Source organism: Lithobates pipiens, unplaced genomic scaffold (genome assembly GCF_037356315.1).
Source record: "Lithobates pipiens isolate NorthernLeopardFrog02 unplaced genomic scaffold, aLitPip1_a1.2 Scaffold_18, whole genome shotgun sequence".
Lineage (NCBI taxonomy): Eukaryota > Metazoa > Chordata > Amphibia > Anura > Ranidae > Lithobates > Lithobates pipiens.
In genome coordinates this window covers 570,262,633-570,279,721 of record NW_027507758.1, presented here as the reverse complement: position 1 = coordinate 570,279,721, position 17,089 = coordinate 570,262,633, and the positions used below count along the sequence as shown (strand labels likewise).

Here is a 17,089-nt window from a genome sequence, read left to right as displayed (position 1 = left end):
CCTGGTATGGTCTAGGAGGGGTCCCCCCTATACTGACCAGCCAGTTTGCATGCTCAGATAAAGGGTCTGGTATGAATTTTTAGGGGACCTCATCCCCCTCCAACCACCTAACTTGCATTTGCCAAAGTCCACAGCATTATTGATATCAGCATACTTTGTCTCTTGTTCCAACATGGCAATGAGCTGCTAGTTCTAGAGACCAATCAGGCCACACACTGCTTTTCAAAATTCATGTAATTAGTGAACTGCTGCATACCTAACCACCATTTCGGAAAGTCTCATGTTCCCTTTAAATCTATAGAAATTTTTTCTGTTCTCTGTTAACTTCAATAGAAACAATCCATTTAAGTGATATAGTTATTTAAATCAGATAGGGACTTACAGTCAGGCTCCCTGGAATAGTTAATCAGTTACTAACCTATTGTAGATCTATAGCTGGGAGATATGTAATCACATTTCTTTCTATCATAAGAACAGCTACAGTATGTCCATTTACTAAAGGAACAACAAAAGAGGAAATATTACAATATTATGTACAAAGACAGTAGGTCATATTCCTATTATACCTTTTATACTATTAGTGGACTTCCCTTGTGTGCTCCATATATAAGTTCCCTCCCATACAACTTGAGCATCTACCAGTTGCACTGGGAGCCAGAGAAAAGACTTCACTATGAGTACTATGAGCAACATCAGAAGACCAGCAGTGGTGGTAAGTGTTGTATTTTAAAGTTGTATACCTAGTGGTGTTGTTTTACATTGTACAGAAAACTTAAAAACTCCCAATTCCTTAAATTTCTGTCCACTAAGAAGCTGTCATTGCTGCTAGCAGAAGGAGAGGTGTACCTCCGCTGGATAGCTCTGGTCTATATGTAGCTCATCAACTGGTACCAGAGACTTGCCTAGGAGTGGACTCCACCAGTGGTGGGCAGCGGTACATTTTTTAAAGGGGGCAGCAAACAGTATGCTACTGACCCCCCCTGGTTGGTCGGTAGCACTTACCCCCCATTGCATCACCTGCGGCTTCCCCTGCTCGGCGACAGCCTCCCCTTCCCCTGCTCTCCATGGGTCACCACTGCAGCGGCGGCTGCCTTTTCCTCCCTCCTCCTCTGCGGCCAACTGGGAGTCTTCCCTTTTCGGCCAGTCTCACACCCACTTCGGATTGGCCGGATTGAGGATCAGTGTTTTAACAGCGAATATTTATTCACTGATGTAACACCTGGGTGTGCTCCGAGCGCAATGCCCATCCTATTTTGAAGCCTATTAGAGCTTCTGGCTCTAATCAGGTGCTTCAAAGAAACCCTGCCACTGTAATTCAAGCGCTCGTTGTCCTGAAACGGTCCAGCGATGTTCCTCCTGATTGGCTGAGACACAGCAGTGGTGCCATTGGTTCCCGCTGCTGTCAGTCAAAGTCAGCTAGCCAATCAGGAAAGAGAGGGAGCAGGGCCTAGTTAGGGGTATCAGAGTAAAGGGGGCTGAATACAAATGCACACTAGACTTTCCAGATATTTATTTGTAAAAAACATTTGAAAACCATATATCATTTTCCTTCCACTTCACAATTATGTGCCACTTTGTGTTGGTCTATTATATTAAATCCCAATAAAATACAATTACGTTTTTGGGTTGTAACATGACAAACTGTGGAAAATTTTAAGGAGTATGAATACTTTTTCAAGGCACTGTATGTACAGCAGAGGTTAACACATTTCAGCCATAATGGCCTTGTTCAGTTATATACAAAAACTACACAACATTTATAGTGTAAAACCACCATCCTCCTCCTTCATTGATCGCAGAGATTTCCAATTAACCTAATGATTGCCGAATTGAAACAATGAATCCCAAAAGAGAGGAGGGTAAAAATTGTGCTGGAAAAGCAAACCACAAAACAGAAATAAAAATATTCAAAAGAGATACAAAATAATAACTGATCAGTTTGACAGAATAGAAAAAAATGAATGACCACGGGGAAGGGGGAAATCAAAAATAGAGACAACAGAATATGAGAAATGGTGGAAAAAGGAAAAAATTAAAATTATAAAATGAACATAAATGTAAGTCCAGATCCTATCTGAGGTTTAACCCCTGTGTTTGGCATTAGAATTAACAGTATTGCAATAAATTCCCCTATTCTAGTACGTGGGGCATGTGTAATGCACCCCACATATTGCAAATTACAAGCAACACAGTATATCAGGTACACTACATACCGAGTCCCACAATTTATATATTGTTCAATTTCAAAACTTTCACCTGAATTGGATGAACTAAAAGACTAATGCCTCGTACACATGATCGGATATTCCAACAACAAAATCCATGGATTTTTTCAGATGGATGTTGGCTCAAACTTGTCTTGCATTCACACGGTCACACAAAGTTGGTCGGAAATTCCGAACATCAAGAACGCGGTGATGTACAACACGTACAACGAGCCGAGAAAAATGAATTTCAGTAGCCAGTGTGGCTCTTCTGCTTGATTCTGAGCATGCGTGAAATTTTGTGTGTCAGAATTGCGTACACACGATCGGAATTTACGACAATGGATTTTGTTGTCGGAAAAATTGAAAACCAGATCTCAAATTTTGTGCGACAGAAATTCCGATGGAATCTGTCCGATTGAGCCTACACATGGTCGGAATTTCCGACAAAAGGCTCCCATCGAACATTTTCCATCGGAAAATCCAACCATGTGTAGGAAGCATTAGTGGGAGAATTCAAGTGACAATATCTACATATCATACGTACCTAGAAAATGTATTACCCTTAAATAGAATAAAAGTTTCATTAGAGTTTGCCTGGTTTATTGTCATTTTATTTACTGTATATTTATGTTCACTAGGATAGTCAAACAGTCTTTCGCAACCTTTTAGCCATAGAGGGACCCTTAAAATGATTTTCAGGTCTCAGGGAATCACTAAAGAACATAATTTACTATGGGTCAGTGGTAAAAATGCTGCTTATGTTGGCAGTCAGTGGGAGTCAGTGGGAAGAATGTCACCCCTACAGACAGGTAAAAAGTTAATTGGTGTTATGATGCTGGCTCTGCCAAACAGTATTGGCCCTGAAATTATTCCAGTGCCATCAGATGGGAGGTCAATCAGCCAAAGCTCCAGGAACCCCTAGCAACCTCTTGAGGAACCCTGGGGTTCCACAGAACCCTAATTGTGAATTGCTTGTCTAATATGTTAGAAAATTTCTCTGCCTTTCTATTATTCTTTTCTTGGCCCTCTTGCAGACTCTCTTTACACTGTTGGTGCTTCTTTTGCTGGTCCCTTGTGATGGAAAGATAAATCATCATAGGAAAAGGTGTCCGACGAACAAAAATGTGAAGTTTCCATCAGTAATGCGTGTCTATCTTAATGTTAGTGAGGAGTTCCAGTGGTACGTAGATGATGTGAGTAACAGGTCACTCTCTCCATGGATATACAGGTAATATTTTACAATATGCTCATTCAGGGCTAAAGTGCACATGAGCCTAGACTACAGACATTAACGTTTTTGCATATTCCTAACTAGCAGTAAAAGAGCTTAAAACACATCACTGGTTTCTCTAGCTGCATGTAATGTGAAGTACTTAATCCTCAAAGAAAGCCTCAATCTGGAATATATTTAAAGATAACAACAAAGACTGTTGTGTTCTATTTGTTTCTTACAACTTCGAAAAATGTAATGGTTGGTTATGTTCAGGGGTCAAGTCCTGGGGAAAAAAGTGTGGGAACTCCCACCCAAGATCCACTCCCCCACCAAAAAAAAAATGATATGATATGCACAAACACTTCAAAAGTGGTATTTTTCATCCAATTTTCGTATTGTTTGTATGAAGCTTAACGGTTCGTACATAAAAAAAACAAAAAAAACAATCCTCAATAAACAAATACGGTAATTCTCTGAATAATCAGCATTCATTCAATTGTGCTTCCATGCAATTGTGAACATCATGTTCTGATCTTTATTGGGGAATTTTATTTTGTACATAGAGTGTTTATGTGGTGAGTTTACACTTTTCATTGAACAGAGTTTGGATAACACAGGGTTAAACGGAAAGGTCATAAATTAACTGCACATTATCTGGACAGAATGATTGGGGAGATAGTGATGTGTTCCTGCTTAGATGTATGTTAGCTTGGGGGGCTGCAAACTCTGCAGGGCTCCAACACACACTTGCTACTATTCCAACCCTTCACATATTTCCACATAAACTTCCCTCCTGGCATTAAACTTTGCCAGGTATTGTGCTCGGCTTACCACCACAAACTGATGTTCCTCCTTCAGCTCACCTCTCTCCCTGCATGTCCTGTGAGCAGAATAGCTGTGCTCCTCCTCTGGGTTCTGTCATTATATGACACTGAAGATAGAGGAGGGGGGGATTCAGCAGGACACACAGAGCAAGTATGCAGGAGACTGGGGGGGGGGGGGGAGATGAGGAGACAGAAAATCGGGGGGAGGGGGGGCGGCGCGGAGGAGCGCATCCAAGAGGTCTGACTAAATACAATCTCTTAGCAGCAGGGACCTGATCTACCCGTCAGCTAGCTGTGATTGACATGTCGATCGAAGAGGAAGCTGTCATGGGGCCCCCTACTGGCAATGCCTGAATGGTCAGTCCACCCCTGGTGTGCGGCACTTACTATTGCAAGCCATGTCGGCGGCTGCTGGTGTAGCACCTGCCACACAGCTCACATACTTCAAAGTCTTGCAGGACGCGGCTGCTAATGGGAACTTAGTTCCTGTTGTGGAAAAATTACAGGAACTCCGTTCCCATGCGTTCCCGCAGGACTTGAGCCCTGGTTATGTTAGAGGGTTGGCAGCCTGTCAAAAGTAAAGGGGAAAGGAGCTGAAACATCAGTGCTTCTGATGTGAATTTTTGAATTTTGAAGATTAATTTCTTCACCATTCCTAAAACTACAGTGGCAAAAGAGCACTTGTTTTAATGGTTTAATGTGTTTTAAAACTGGGTACAGGTAATTTAAATTGCTGTGCGTGTGTAGTTGGTAATCCTCCTTTTTATCTGTAATGGAGAAAATTCTCATATAAGCATTTTGTGTTAATAATAATTGGGCATTAATGGCCATTTTCTTCAGTTTTGTCCTCTTTAGAGGCTTAGGGCATTAACCTCCCTGGTGGTATGATTATTTCAGATTTTAGGTGCTGAAAGCGGTACAATTATTTTGCATGAAAATTTAGCGTTTTATAATGTAGTCCTGTAATTCTAAAGCCCATACACACTATCAGTTTTTCTCATGAGTTTTTCCTTCAGGTTTACCAAAACCATGTAGTGCAAGGGCCTGCCTGATTATATACAAATTGAAACTTCTAAGGTTTGACCTCATATTGCATGGTTTTGGTAAATCCGAAGGAAAAACTCAGCAGAAAAACTGATAGTGTGTATGGGGCTTTAGGAATAACTGCGGTACGATTATTTCTGATTTTAGGTGCTAAAAGCGGTACAATTATTTTGCATGAAAATTGGGCGTTTTATATTGTAGTCCTGTAATTCTTAGGAAAAACTCACTTAAATCTGTCCAAACCAGAGTCTAGCAGACATCCCGGGTATGATAAAGTTTGAAAAATGAAATAATAAATTATAATATAATAAATAACTATAAATAATTATACCAAAAAATAATATAACAATAATAAAAATTATTCAATAATGTAATCAAATCAAAAACACTCAAATTTGCTCAGATGCAGAATTGTCACTGTCATTACTTTTCAGTATTTGATGAGGAATCTCCCCACAAATCGCTATCGCTCAATTCTGCAAGTGATTCTAATTTATTATCGCTGTTTTCTAGCTGGTCTAAAATCACTTTTGATGTAAAGGGACAGTTTTGGTTGCTATGGACAATCTCCAGTTTCCTGGCATAAAGAACAGTTTTTATAATATAAAACTGCATGCAGGACACTGGGTAGACCACTAGGGACAAAGGGGATGTGAAATAATTACATACAGAAATGTAATCTGTAAGATTACATTATACTGTATGTAAACTGTGTGTTTTACTTTTTAAATTTGGCGCCGTTCTCCGTCCCCGTGCATCGCAACGCTCGCAGGGACGGAGCCCGGCTCTGTTATAGATCGAGCGGAGGACGGCTCGCTCGTACAGCAGGGGGACATCGCTGGATCCAGGGTACAAGGTAAGTAACATCTTCCTAGATCCAGCGATCAGGTCCCGAGTCTGGCTCGGGGTTATCGCTAATGGTACAAAATTTTCACCTCAAGCCACACTCGGAAATACCGCCAGGGGGGTTAATGGCCATTTTTTCCAGTTTTGTCCTCTTTCCAGGCTTTGTCATGTTATCTTTTGTTGTTAAAAATAAGCAGATCCTTGCAACATGATAATAACTTTGTCATGCAATTCAATTCAAAAGAATTACAAGTTACAAATTGTGCATGCATGCATACTTTCAAATCTGTGGTACCATTTGCATTATCCATATTTCATATATCTGTATGGTATCTAGAATGTTCTAGAGGATGTTCTTTGGAAATAGAGGGAGGCACATGTGTGTGGTACAGACAATCTATAACATGCTAATGTAATTTAAAAAGTTGATTTAATCTCTTAACTTCTGCAGCTTTCATTACAATAATACCTGGTGATTCTGCCATGAAGATTCTCACCTTGTATCTTAAAGGGGTTGTAAAGTCAGAAGGTTTTTTTGCTCTGCATTAAGATAAAAACCTTCTATGTGCAACAGGCCCCCTCAGCCCCCTTAATACTTTCCTGAGCCCCATCTCTGTCCAGCGATGTTCCTCCTGATTGGCTGAGACACAGCAGTGGCGCCATTGGCTCACGCTGCTGTCAGTCAAAGTCAGCTAGCCAATCAGGAAAGAGAGGGAGCAGGGCTGGTCACGGCCCCGTGTCTGAATGGTGACATGGAGCTGTGGCCCCAAGTTGCTTGCTGTGTGGCGCACTCAACAGGAGGGAGGTGCCAGGAGCACAGAAGAGGGAAAGGTAAGTATGACATGTTTGTTATTTTAATAGGAATAAAATAGACTTTACAAACACTTTAATTACAGCCCTGCATTGTCACCTTGTGAATACTACAAGTGGCTGTGATTGCTCATATATGATCTGACATTGTCACCATCAGAAAGCTAGTCCAGAGCAATTATATGCTGTTAACAATGGAATGCATGAAAACAGGTGGCTGAATAGCCCGAGGAGATCAGTAGCCCTGAAATGCAAAACAAAGGATGAAATAAAGGTGTACACATATTTAATTGAAAAAATATGATACACAGTACATAAGCAAACTAAATGTTATCCAGTTAGTATTTACTGCACTAAACAAAATGTGTATAAGGCGAGATGCGGGTGCAGTATCTTCTATGACATCATTGATGCTGGTTATGTAAATATGGTAATGGCAGAACCTACTATCAAGAACTCCTTCTCAGTGCAGTGACATGGCTTATCTCAGCATCTGTGGAACAAAAGGCTCTTGACTGAAGCTTGCTAAAATCTTTGCAATGTATACAGTATAGTTGACTTGAAGGGTAATGTTATCTTTTCAACAACACTTAAACAGTTTTTTGCTTTTCTACCAGCCATGATGAAAACAGCAGCAGGATTTCATACACCATAAGAAACGCAAATTGCCATGACAGTTGTGTGGATTCCAAGGGTAATGTGGACTTGAACCTAAGCTCAGTTCCCATCAAGCAGGAGATTCTGGTCCTTCACCAGGAAATGAAAGGATGTAAAGCAAGCTTCAATTTGAAGATCATGATGGTTTCTGTGGGCTGCACTTGTGTCCGAAAGTAATAATAAACAGAGCATGTGGCCAAAAGTTTGTGTCCATCTGCCTCTCGCACCTATATGAACTTGTTGGGCATCCCTTTCCAAAACCATAGACTTTAATATGGAATTGGGCCCCCCACAAAAGCCTCCACTTTTCTAGAAAGGCTTTGCACAAGATTTTGAAGTGTATCTGAGAGAACTTATGCCCTTCAGGCAAAAGAAGGTCAGGTCATGGGGGATCTAAAGAGTTCCAATTTATCCCAAAGGTGATCAGTATGGTTGAGGTCAGGGCTTTCAGTAGGCCACTGGAGGTCCTCAACACCAAACTCATCAAACCATGTCTTTTCGGAGCTGGCTTTCTGCACAGTGGCGCAGTAATGCTAAAACAGAAAAGGGTCTTCCCCAAACTGTTGCTACAAGGTTGGAAGTGTACAATTGTTTAAAGTATTGTTATATACTGTAGCATTAATAGTACCCTTCAGTGAAAACACCCGAATGTAAAAATGAGGGATATCCACAATTTTTATAGCATTAAAATGATGCATGTAATAAAAATCCTTACTGAATTGAAAATACAATTAAAAAAAATCAAACTTAATCTTATTATAATTACTGTTCTTATTAGTTTTTTCTGTGTCTAAGATGTCAATTAAAAAAAAAAATTGTAAATTATTCTTGGCACATTTTTGGATTGAGTGCTTCACCTTACTTGTGCACCTGTGCCTATGGCTTCAGTTACTTTGTCATCACATGGCTTCTGCTACTTGCCAGACCCAGAGTCATAACTTAGTATTCCCGGTAACATTTTTGGAATGAGTTGTTCACACTACTTGTGCATCTATTCCTTCTGCTCTAGTTACCTTGCCACGCAAAGGCTCCTGACATCCACCAAACTTAAATTCTATGCAATATCTCAGATATAATTTTTTTAAATTCACATCTTTGCCAGACAAAGACAAAAACCCTAAAAATAACACATTTTAGGAAGATTCAATCATAATGACATCAGAATCTACCCAAAATGACCCTGATCAAAAGTTTACATACCCCAGTTCTTAATACCATGTATTGCCCCCTTTAACATCAATGACAGCTTTTTTTGTGTGGTATTTGTGGATGAGGCTCTTTATCTTCTCAGATGGTAAAGCTGCCCAATCCTCTTGGCAAAAAGCCTTCAGTTCCTGTAAATTCTTGGGCTGTCTTGTATGAACTACACGTTTGAGATCTCCCCAGAGTGGCTCAATGATATTGAGGTCAGGAGAATGAGATGGCCACTCCAGAACCTTCATTTTATTCTACTGTAGCCAATGACAGGTCGACTTGGCCTTGTGTTTTGGACCATTGTCATGTTGGAATGACCAAGTATGTCCCATGTGCAGCTTCCTGGCTGATGAATGCAAATGTTCCTCAGTGTTTTTTGATAACATACTGCATTCATCTTGCCAACAATTTTGACCAAATTTCCTGTGCTTTTGCAGCTCACACATCCCCAAAACATCAGCAATCCACCTCCGTATCTTTTATCATAGGCCTTCCTGTTTCCTACTCAAATGTAGTGTTTATGGTTGTAGCCAAAAAGCTCAATATTGGTCTCATCAGTCCAAATGACTTTGTGCCAGAAGGTTTGAGGCTTGTCTCTATGCTGTTTAGTGTATTGTAAGCGTATTGTAATGCCACAAAGTGATACTTTGTGGCATTTGCGTAGTAATGGCTTTTTTCCATATATTCACAGTTTTCATTTTGAAGGATTTGTATATTTGTGTGTTTTTGTAAATTTATGGTAGGCTGTGTCACACACTTAGTAGTGGATCATATATGAGCACATTGCACTTTATAGTTTATTTGCTATCATATGCATTTTTTGTGGTTTAATACACTACACTATTGTGGATTAATTTAACACTTGCACTCACTGATGTGAAGTGTGATTCACTTCTAAGGGTCACCCTTCAGTTGTGCACCACTTTCCTCTTTCTCACACCTTTACAATTTATTTGCTCCAATTTTTGAGGTTTTCTAGATAATAATTCTAAGCAATTCTAAGCACAGAATTTCACTAATTATGTTGTTTCACTAAATGCCTCTTCAGGAAGCCATCAGTGTTAGCGCCATGCCCCTTTTGGTCTTTTCATATTTTTGGAGTGATACATACCCAGTAGGCAAATGGATCACACACAGCCTGTTCTGCCTCCCGGGTCACAGCTGCTGTGTCAGCAGGACAATGGTCTGGAAGGGGAAGAAGGAAGGAAATGGGCAGAGAGACACACACAGCCTTCTCCACCAGCACAGCAGCAGGGAAGAGGGAAGAGAGCAACACAGGAGCACACAGCCGGCAGAGCACCCGGCTACACACACAACTCGGCATCTTTTGCTGCACTGTATTTAATACACACTTTTTGGAGCCTGGTTCTGATTCCCAACAACTTTAATTGGAGTTCTGGTTGAAACTTCCACATTTCTGAGCTTTTCAAACAATCGACTGAACCACAACTGGTCAAGCATTTTTGAAGTGAACTCATAAACTATTCCCATAAGCAGTTTATTTTTTGGTAAATAATTGTTGGATATGCTTGAATTGACCACAGGTTCACCTAACCTCGTTTTGCTTCTCTTTTATTAAAGCAATTCTGTTATATTTACAAAAATCCAGGTAATTCAGTATTTTTACTGATCTCTCTGGTGGTTGATAACTATTACATTCCTTCTATCCAGCACTGCAACTTCCATAAAAGTCATGAAGCACATTTCTGGAAGCACCAGATGCCTATGTTCCAGTGTGGTTCCATCCCCCAAGCTTTTTAACACTACAGGAAATTAGCAGTGATTAGGGACGAGCTTCGTGTTCGAGTCGAACATACGTTTGACTCGAACATCGGCTGTTCCCCCGTTCGGCGAATTCCGAACGTTATGGGCCGTTTGCGCCAAATTCGTGTGGCGCTCACGGCCCACAATGCACTGCGATGGTGCAGTGCATTGCTGGCTCAGGATTGGCCAAGCATGCACTGTGACCCCGCAAGCTTGGCCAATCACAGCGCCGGCAGCGAGGAGAGCCATGATTGGCCACAGGCAGGATGCCTGTGGCCAATCATAGCTCAGGCTGTGTAGTACACGCCCCACACTATATAAGGCCGCCAGCGCGGCGGCCTTGTGTAGTGTGTTGGCGTCTGAAGCAGTTAGTGGGTGTTCTGTGTACCTTCAACACAGTATACACCGATCGTTATCGGCCGATTTTTCGTTCTTGCTCTTCTGTAGTGGTTGTTGTCTGCGTGCCCTGACCGCAGTATGCACCGCTATATTCACCTATATAGCTAGCGATATATCTATCTTTTATAATAGAGCTTGCAGTCAGTGTTAGGAGCTTGTGCGTGCTGTCTGCGTGCTCTGAACCCAGTATACACCGCTATATCCACCTATATAGCAAACTATCTTGCTCGTTTTAAATAGAGCTTGCAGTCAGCGGTAGGAGCTTGTGCGTGCTGTCTGCGTGCTCTGAACCCAGTATACACCGCTATATCCACCTATATAGCAAACTATCTTGCTCGTTTTAAATAGAGCTTGCAGTCAGCGGTAGGAGCTTGTGCGTGCTGTCTGCGTGCTCTGAACCCAGTATACACCGCTATATCCACCTATATAGCAAACTATCTTGCTCGTTTTAAATAGAGCTTGCAGTCAGCGGTAGGAGCTTGTGCGTGCTGTCTGCGTGCTCTGAACCCAGTATACACCGCTATATCCACCTATATAGCAAACTATCTTGCTCGTTTTAAATAGAGCTTGCAGTCAGCGGTAGGAGCTTGTGCGTGCTGTCTGCGTGCTCTGAACCCAGTATACACCGCTATATCCACCTATATAGCAAACTATCTTGCTCGTTTTAAATAGAGCTTGCAGTCAGCGGTAGGAGCTTGTGCGTGCTGTCTGCGTGCTCTGAACCCAATATACACCGCTATATCCACCTATATAGCAAACTATCTTGCTCGTTTTAAATAGAGCTTGTAGTCAGCGGTAGGAGCTTGTGCGTGCTGTCTGCGTGCTCTGAACCCAGTATACACCGCTATATCCACCTATATAGCAAACTATCTTGCTCGTTTTAAATAGAGCTTGCAGTCAGCGGTAGGAGCTTGTGCGTGCTGTCTGCGTGCTCTGAACCCAGTATACACCGCTATATCCACCTACAAAGCTCTTCTCTATTTGAGCCATCTGCCATCTGCAGGAGTTAGTGGAAGTTGTGTGTGCCTCCAGCACAATATACACTACCCAATTGCTGTTTTTCCCAACTCCCTTCAGGCCATTACCATGTCTGGAAGGCCAGCAAGGAGAGGCAGACAGGCGCGAGCCGATAAAAGAGGGCAAGCAGGCTCTGTGTCTAGAGACAACAGTGATGGTCGTGGACACGGTGCATCGTCATCATCAGCACGTGGCCATGGGACACGCTTGTCCTTCTCTTCGGCAGCTGGACATGTTGAGCCGCAACATGCCAACGACTTGGTAGAGTGGATGACCAAGCCCTCTTCATCCTCCTCATCCTCTCTCACCCAGTCTCAGGGTACTAGCAAAGCAGCTGCCAACGCATCGTCTTCCCTCCTCTCAATGTCATCATCAGTGACTCCTTCCCTAGACCCACCACGTCCTCCTGAGGAGTCTCCTGAACTTTTTGAGCACAGTGTTGGGTACATGCTCCAGGAGGATGCCCGGTGTTTTGTAGGCTCTGATGATGACACTCAGCTAGAGGAAGGCAGTAGCGCGAATGCAGAGAGAGGGGATGCTCAAGAAGGACAGCAATCTGGCAGTCATATTCCACAAGCTGCAGCATACTGCCAGGTTTGCTCCAGCGATGAAGAGGGAGGGGATGATGAGGGCACTGACTCCACGTGGGTGCCTGGTAGGAGAGAGGAGGAGGAGGAGGCACATGTCCAACGAGGCAGGATGGCCTCCGGGGGCCAGCTTAGGGGCAGCACACCGACTGAATCACAGAGCTCCGCCTGTGCAGGGCGCTGCCTCTGCGCGTTATTCTAAAAGTTCTTTGGTGTGGGCCTTTTTTGAGACGAGTGCATCAGATCGCACTGCTGCTATTTGCAACATATGTCTCAAGCGTATCTCACGTGGCCAAAACATCAGCCGCTTGGGCACCACATGCTTGACAAGACATATGTTGACCTGCCATGCAGCTCGTTGGCAAGCGTACCTCAAAGACCCACACCAAAGAACAAAGCAGACCTCTCCTTGTTCCTCATCAGCTGGGATCTCCAAACCCACTAGACCTTCAGTCCTCTCTGAAACCTGCTCTGAGAGGAATGAAGGTGTAGAATTAGGTATGTCACAGCCAAGTGCTTCCGGGCACTCTGCTAGCAGTACACCCATGTCCGATTATAGCAGGCAAATGTCCCTGCCCCAGCTGCTGGACCGGCGAAAGAAGTTCACTCCCAGCCCCATCCACATGCCCAGCGGTTGAATGCTAGCTTGGCTAAATTGCTAGCACTTCAACTGCTGCCTTTTCAGTTGGTAGACTCGGCCCCCTTCCGTGAGTTTGTACAATGTGCGGTTCCTCAGTGGCAGGTCCCCAAACGCCACTTTTTCTCACGGAAGGCGATTCCGGCTCTCTACCGGCATGTGGAAGGCAATGTCCTTGCCTCGCTGGACAGGGCGGTCAGCGGTAAGGTGCATATTACTGCTGACTCATGGTCCAGCAGGCATGGACAGGGATGTTACCTGTCTTTCACAGCCCATTGGGTCACTCTTCTGGCAGCTGGGAAGGATGCAGGACAAGGTGCAGTAGTGTTGTAGGTTGTTCCGCCACCATGCCTCCAAAATGCTACTATTGGTTGTGACACACCTCTCTCCTCCACCCCCTCCTCTTCTTCTTCCTCCATGGCCTCTTCCAGTGCTCTGTCCTCAGAACCAGCGGTGCTCCGTAGGCGTTCCAGGGGCTACGCAAGTACGCAGGCAAAACGATGCCATGCCGTGCTTACGCTGGTTTGTCTGGGGGACAGGAGCCACACTGGGGAGGAAGTTTTGTCAGCTCTGCAGGGGCAGGCCGAGAGGTGGTTGACGCCACGCCAGCTTAAACCAGGAATGGTGGTTTGCGACAATGGCACCAACCTCCTCTCCGCCCTCCGACAGGGACAACTGACCCATGTGTCCTGTGTAGCTCACGTCCTTAACCTGGTGGTGCAGCGGTTCTTGGGCAGGCACCCGGGCTTACAGGATGTCCTGAAGCAGGCCAGGAAAGTCTGTGTGCATTTCCGCCGATCATTTAATGCCTGTGCTCGGCTGGCTGAGCTCCAAAATGAGTTGAACCTGCCCAAGAACCGCCTTATATGTGACATGCCCACCAGGTGGAACTCAACGTTCGCCATGCTGCAGCGGCTGCACACGCAGCAGAGGGCCATCAATGAGTACCTGTGCAACTACGGCACCAGGACAGGGTCAGGGGAGCTCGGTTTTTTCTCACCACGCCAGTGGGGCATGATCAGGGATGCATGCACTATCCTGTCACCGTTTGAGGAGGCCACAAGGATGGTGAGCAGTGACAGTGCATGCATCAGTGACACTGTACCTCTTGTCCACCTCTTGGAGTATACGCTGCGTGGAATAATGGACAGGGCACTTGAGGCAGAACAGAGGCAGGAAGAGGAGGACTTCCTTGCCTCTCAAGGCCCCCTTTATCCAGACAGTGTTCCTGCTGTGCCACCCATCACACAGGAAGAGGATGAGGAGGAAGAGGAGAAGGAGGATGATTGTGTCAGCATGGAGGTGGAGGCTGGCACTCAGCATCAGCAGCAGCAGCAGTCTTGTAGGGATGATTTACAGTCCCAAGAAACTCATGGACTTGTACGTGGCTGGGAGGAGGTAGCTGCGGATCATGTTGTCCTTAGTGATCCAGAGGACTCCGGACCGAATGCCTCAGCTAACCTACGCTGCATGGCCTCCCTGATCCTGCAAAGCCTGCGGAAGGATCCTCGTATTCTTCGGATCAAGGAGAGGGACCATTACTGGCTGGCCACTCTCCTTGATCCATGGTACAAGGGTAAGGTCCTTATCTTGCCATCGCAGAGGGAGCAGAGGATGAGACATCTCCGGGAGGCCTTGCAGAAAGGTCTGTGCAACGCATTCTCAGAGACTGGGAGGTTACAAACTCCTGGTCCTGGACAACGTGTTGCTGAGGCATCGGTCAGAAGGAGCGGTGGCGAAGGTGGCCGTCTGACCGATGCTTTCAGACAATTTTTTAGTCCGCAGCCCCAAGGTATGATCGGTTCCAGCAACCATCGCCAGCGTCTGATTTACATGGTGCAGGAATACCTAGGGGCAAGGTCAGACTTGGACACCTTTCCCACCGAAAATCCTCTGGCTTACTGGGTCTTGAGGATGGATCACTGGCCAGAGCTTGCACAGTATGCAATTGAGCTACTGGCCTGTCCTGCATCCAGCGTTCTTTCGGAACGCACCTTCAGTGCTGCTGGTGGCTTTGTTACCGATCACAGGGTGCGCCTGTCCACCGATTCAGTTGATCGACTGACCTTCATCAAGATGAATCAGTCTTGGATCACCCACAGCTACCAAGCACCTGAAGCTGATGTAACCGAATAATTTTTTTTGAAATATCACATCCCTTCAAGACTGCCTATGCCGATGCTGAGTGACTGTCCTGTTATGTTGATTGTCTATCCTCTTCCTCCTCCGCTGATATGTTGGAAGAACATTTCTGGTTCTGGGTGATGCCATCAGCCCAATTTTTCTGCCCCTGTTTAACAGGGGCGTTTAATTACAATTTTTGATGCAATGCTTTGCAGCAGGGCTAATTCCTGCACTACAACTAGAGTATATGGGAGAGGTTGCAGTGTGGTGGCACCAGCACCAGTGCCTAAGGCCCAATTTTTCTGCCCCTGTTTAACAGGGGCGTTTAATTAAAATTTTTGATGCAATGCTTTGCAGCAGGGCTAATTCCTGCAATAAAAATAGAGTATATGGGAGAGGTTGCAGTGTCGTGGCACCAGCACCAGTGCCTAAGGCCCAATTTTTCTGCCCCTGTTTAACAGGGACATGTAATTACAATTCTTGATATAATATTTCACAGGAGGGCCTGTTCCTGTGCCCACCCAAAGTAACTGTGAGGACTTATAGTGTTGTGGCACCAGCACCACAAACACCAAAGGTCAATTTTTCTACCACTGTTCAACAATGGCATGTAATTACAATTCTTGATATAATCGTTCACAGCAGGGCGCTCCAGCGCCCACCAAGAGTCACCAAGAGTCACTTTGAGGGATAACAATGTTGTGGCAAAACCAACACCTTGTTCCACCATTTCTGCAGAGCATATAGGGCAGGCCCCTACTTTCAAACATCCAACTTACAAACATCTCCTACTTGCAAAAGGAAGGAGACAACAGCAAGTGAGATGAAAAAAGATGTACGACAAAACAAATTATACAGGGGTGATAACCCTTCCCTATGTTTTCCAAAAAGCTTAAAAATAGTTTTTTTGACTGGAGCTACACTTTAAAAATGTACCAGTTGAAAATTACAAACAGATTCAACTTAACACAACAAACCTACACAGTCCCTGTCTTGTTTTCACCGCCTGTATACTGCTGTTCTGAGTATATACAGTGGTGTGAAAAAGTGTTTGCCCCTTTCCTCATTTCCTGTTCCTTTGCATGTTTGTCACACTTAAGTGTTTCGGAACATCAAACCAATTTAAACAATAGTCAAGGACAACACAAGTAAACACAAAATGCAATTTGTAAATGAAGGTGTTTATTATTAAAGGTGAAAAAAAATCCAAAACATCATGGCCCTGTGTGAAAAAGTGATTGCCCCCCTTGTTAAAACATACTATAACTGTGGTTGTCCACACCTGAGTTCAATTTCTCTAGCCACACCCAGGCCTGATTATTGCCACACCTGTTCACAATCAAGGCATCACTTAAATAGGAGCTGCTTGACACAGTAAGGTCCACCAGAAGATCCTTAAAAGCTACACATCATGCCGAGACCCAAAGAAATTCAGGAACAATTGAGAAAGAAAGTAATTGAGATCTATCAGTCTGGAAAGGGTTATAAAGCCATTTCCAAAGCTTTGGGAATCCAGCGAACCACAGTGAGAGCCATTATCCACAAATGGCGAAGACATGGAACAGTGGTGAACCTTCCCAGGAGTGGCCGGCCGCCCAAAATTACCCCAAGAGCGCAGCGACGACTCATCCAAGAGGTCACAAAAGACCCCACAACAACGTCCAAGGAACTGCAGGCCTCACTTGCCTCAGTTAAGGTCAGCGTTCATGCCTCCACCATCAGGAAAAGACTGGGCAAAAATGGCCTGCATGGCAGAGTTCCAAGGA

The 17,089-nt window shown here is 44.2% G+C and overlaps 1 protein-coding gene across 1 annotated transcript; it reads left to right on the top strand.

The window, feature by feature from the left end:
* The first annotated feature begins 532 nt into the window (after positions 1–532).
* LOC143990288 (interleukin-17A-like) lies at positions 533–8,357 on the top strand. The gene is made up of 3 exons (XM_077490347.1): positions 533–712; positions 3,242–3,435; positions 7,562–8,357. The coding sequence occupies exons 1-3, from the start codon at positions 674–676 to the stop codon at positions 7,776–7,778; spliced, it is 450 nt and encodes a 149-aa protein (XP_077346473.1). The 5' UTR covers positions 533–673; the 3' UTR covers positions 7,779–8,357.
* Positions 8,358–17,089: the final 8,732 nt, after the last annotated feature.

Excerpts from the sequence above, each read along its gene's own strand:
- LOC143990288 (XM_077490347.1), top strand. The coding sequence starts at position 674 with ATGAGTACTATGAGCAACATCAGAAGACCAGCAGTGGTG. Across the intron at positions 713-3,241 it reads TCAGAAGACCAGCAGTGGTG|ACTCTCTTTACACTGTTGGT; the intron begins GTAAGTGTTGTA and ends GCCCTCTTGCAG. Across the intron at positions 3,436-7,561 it reads CTCTCTCCATGGATATACAG|CCATGATGAAAACAGCAGCA; the intron begins GTAATATTTTAC and ends CTTTTCTACCAG.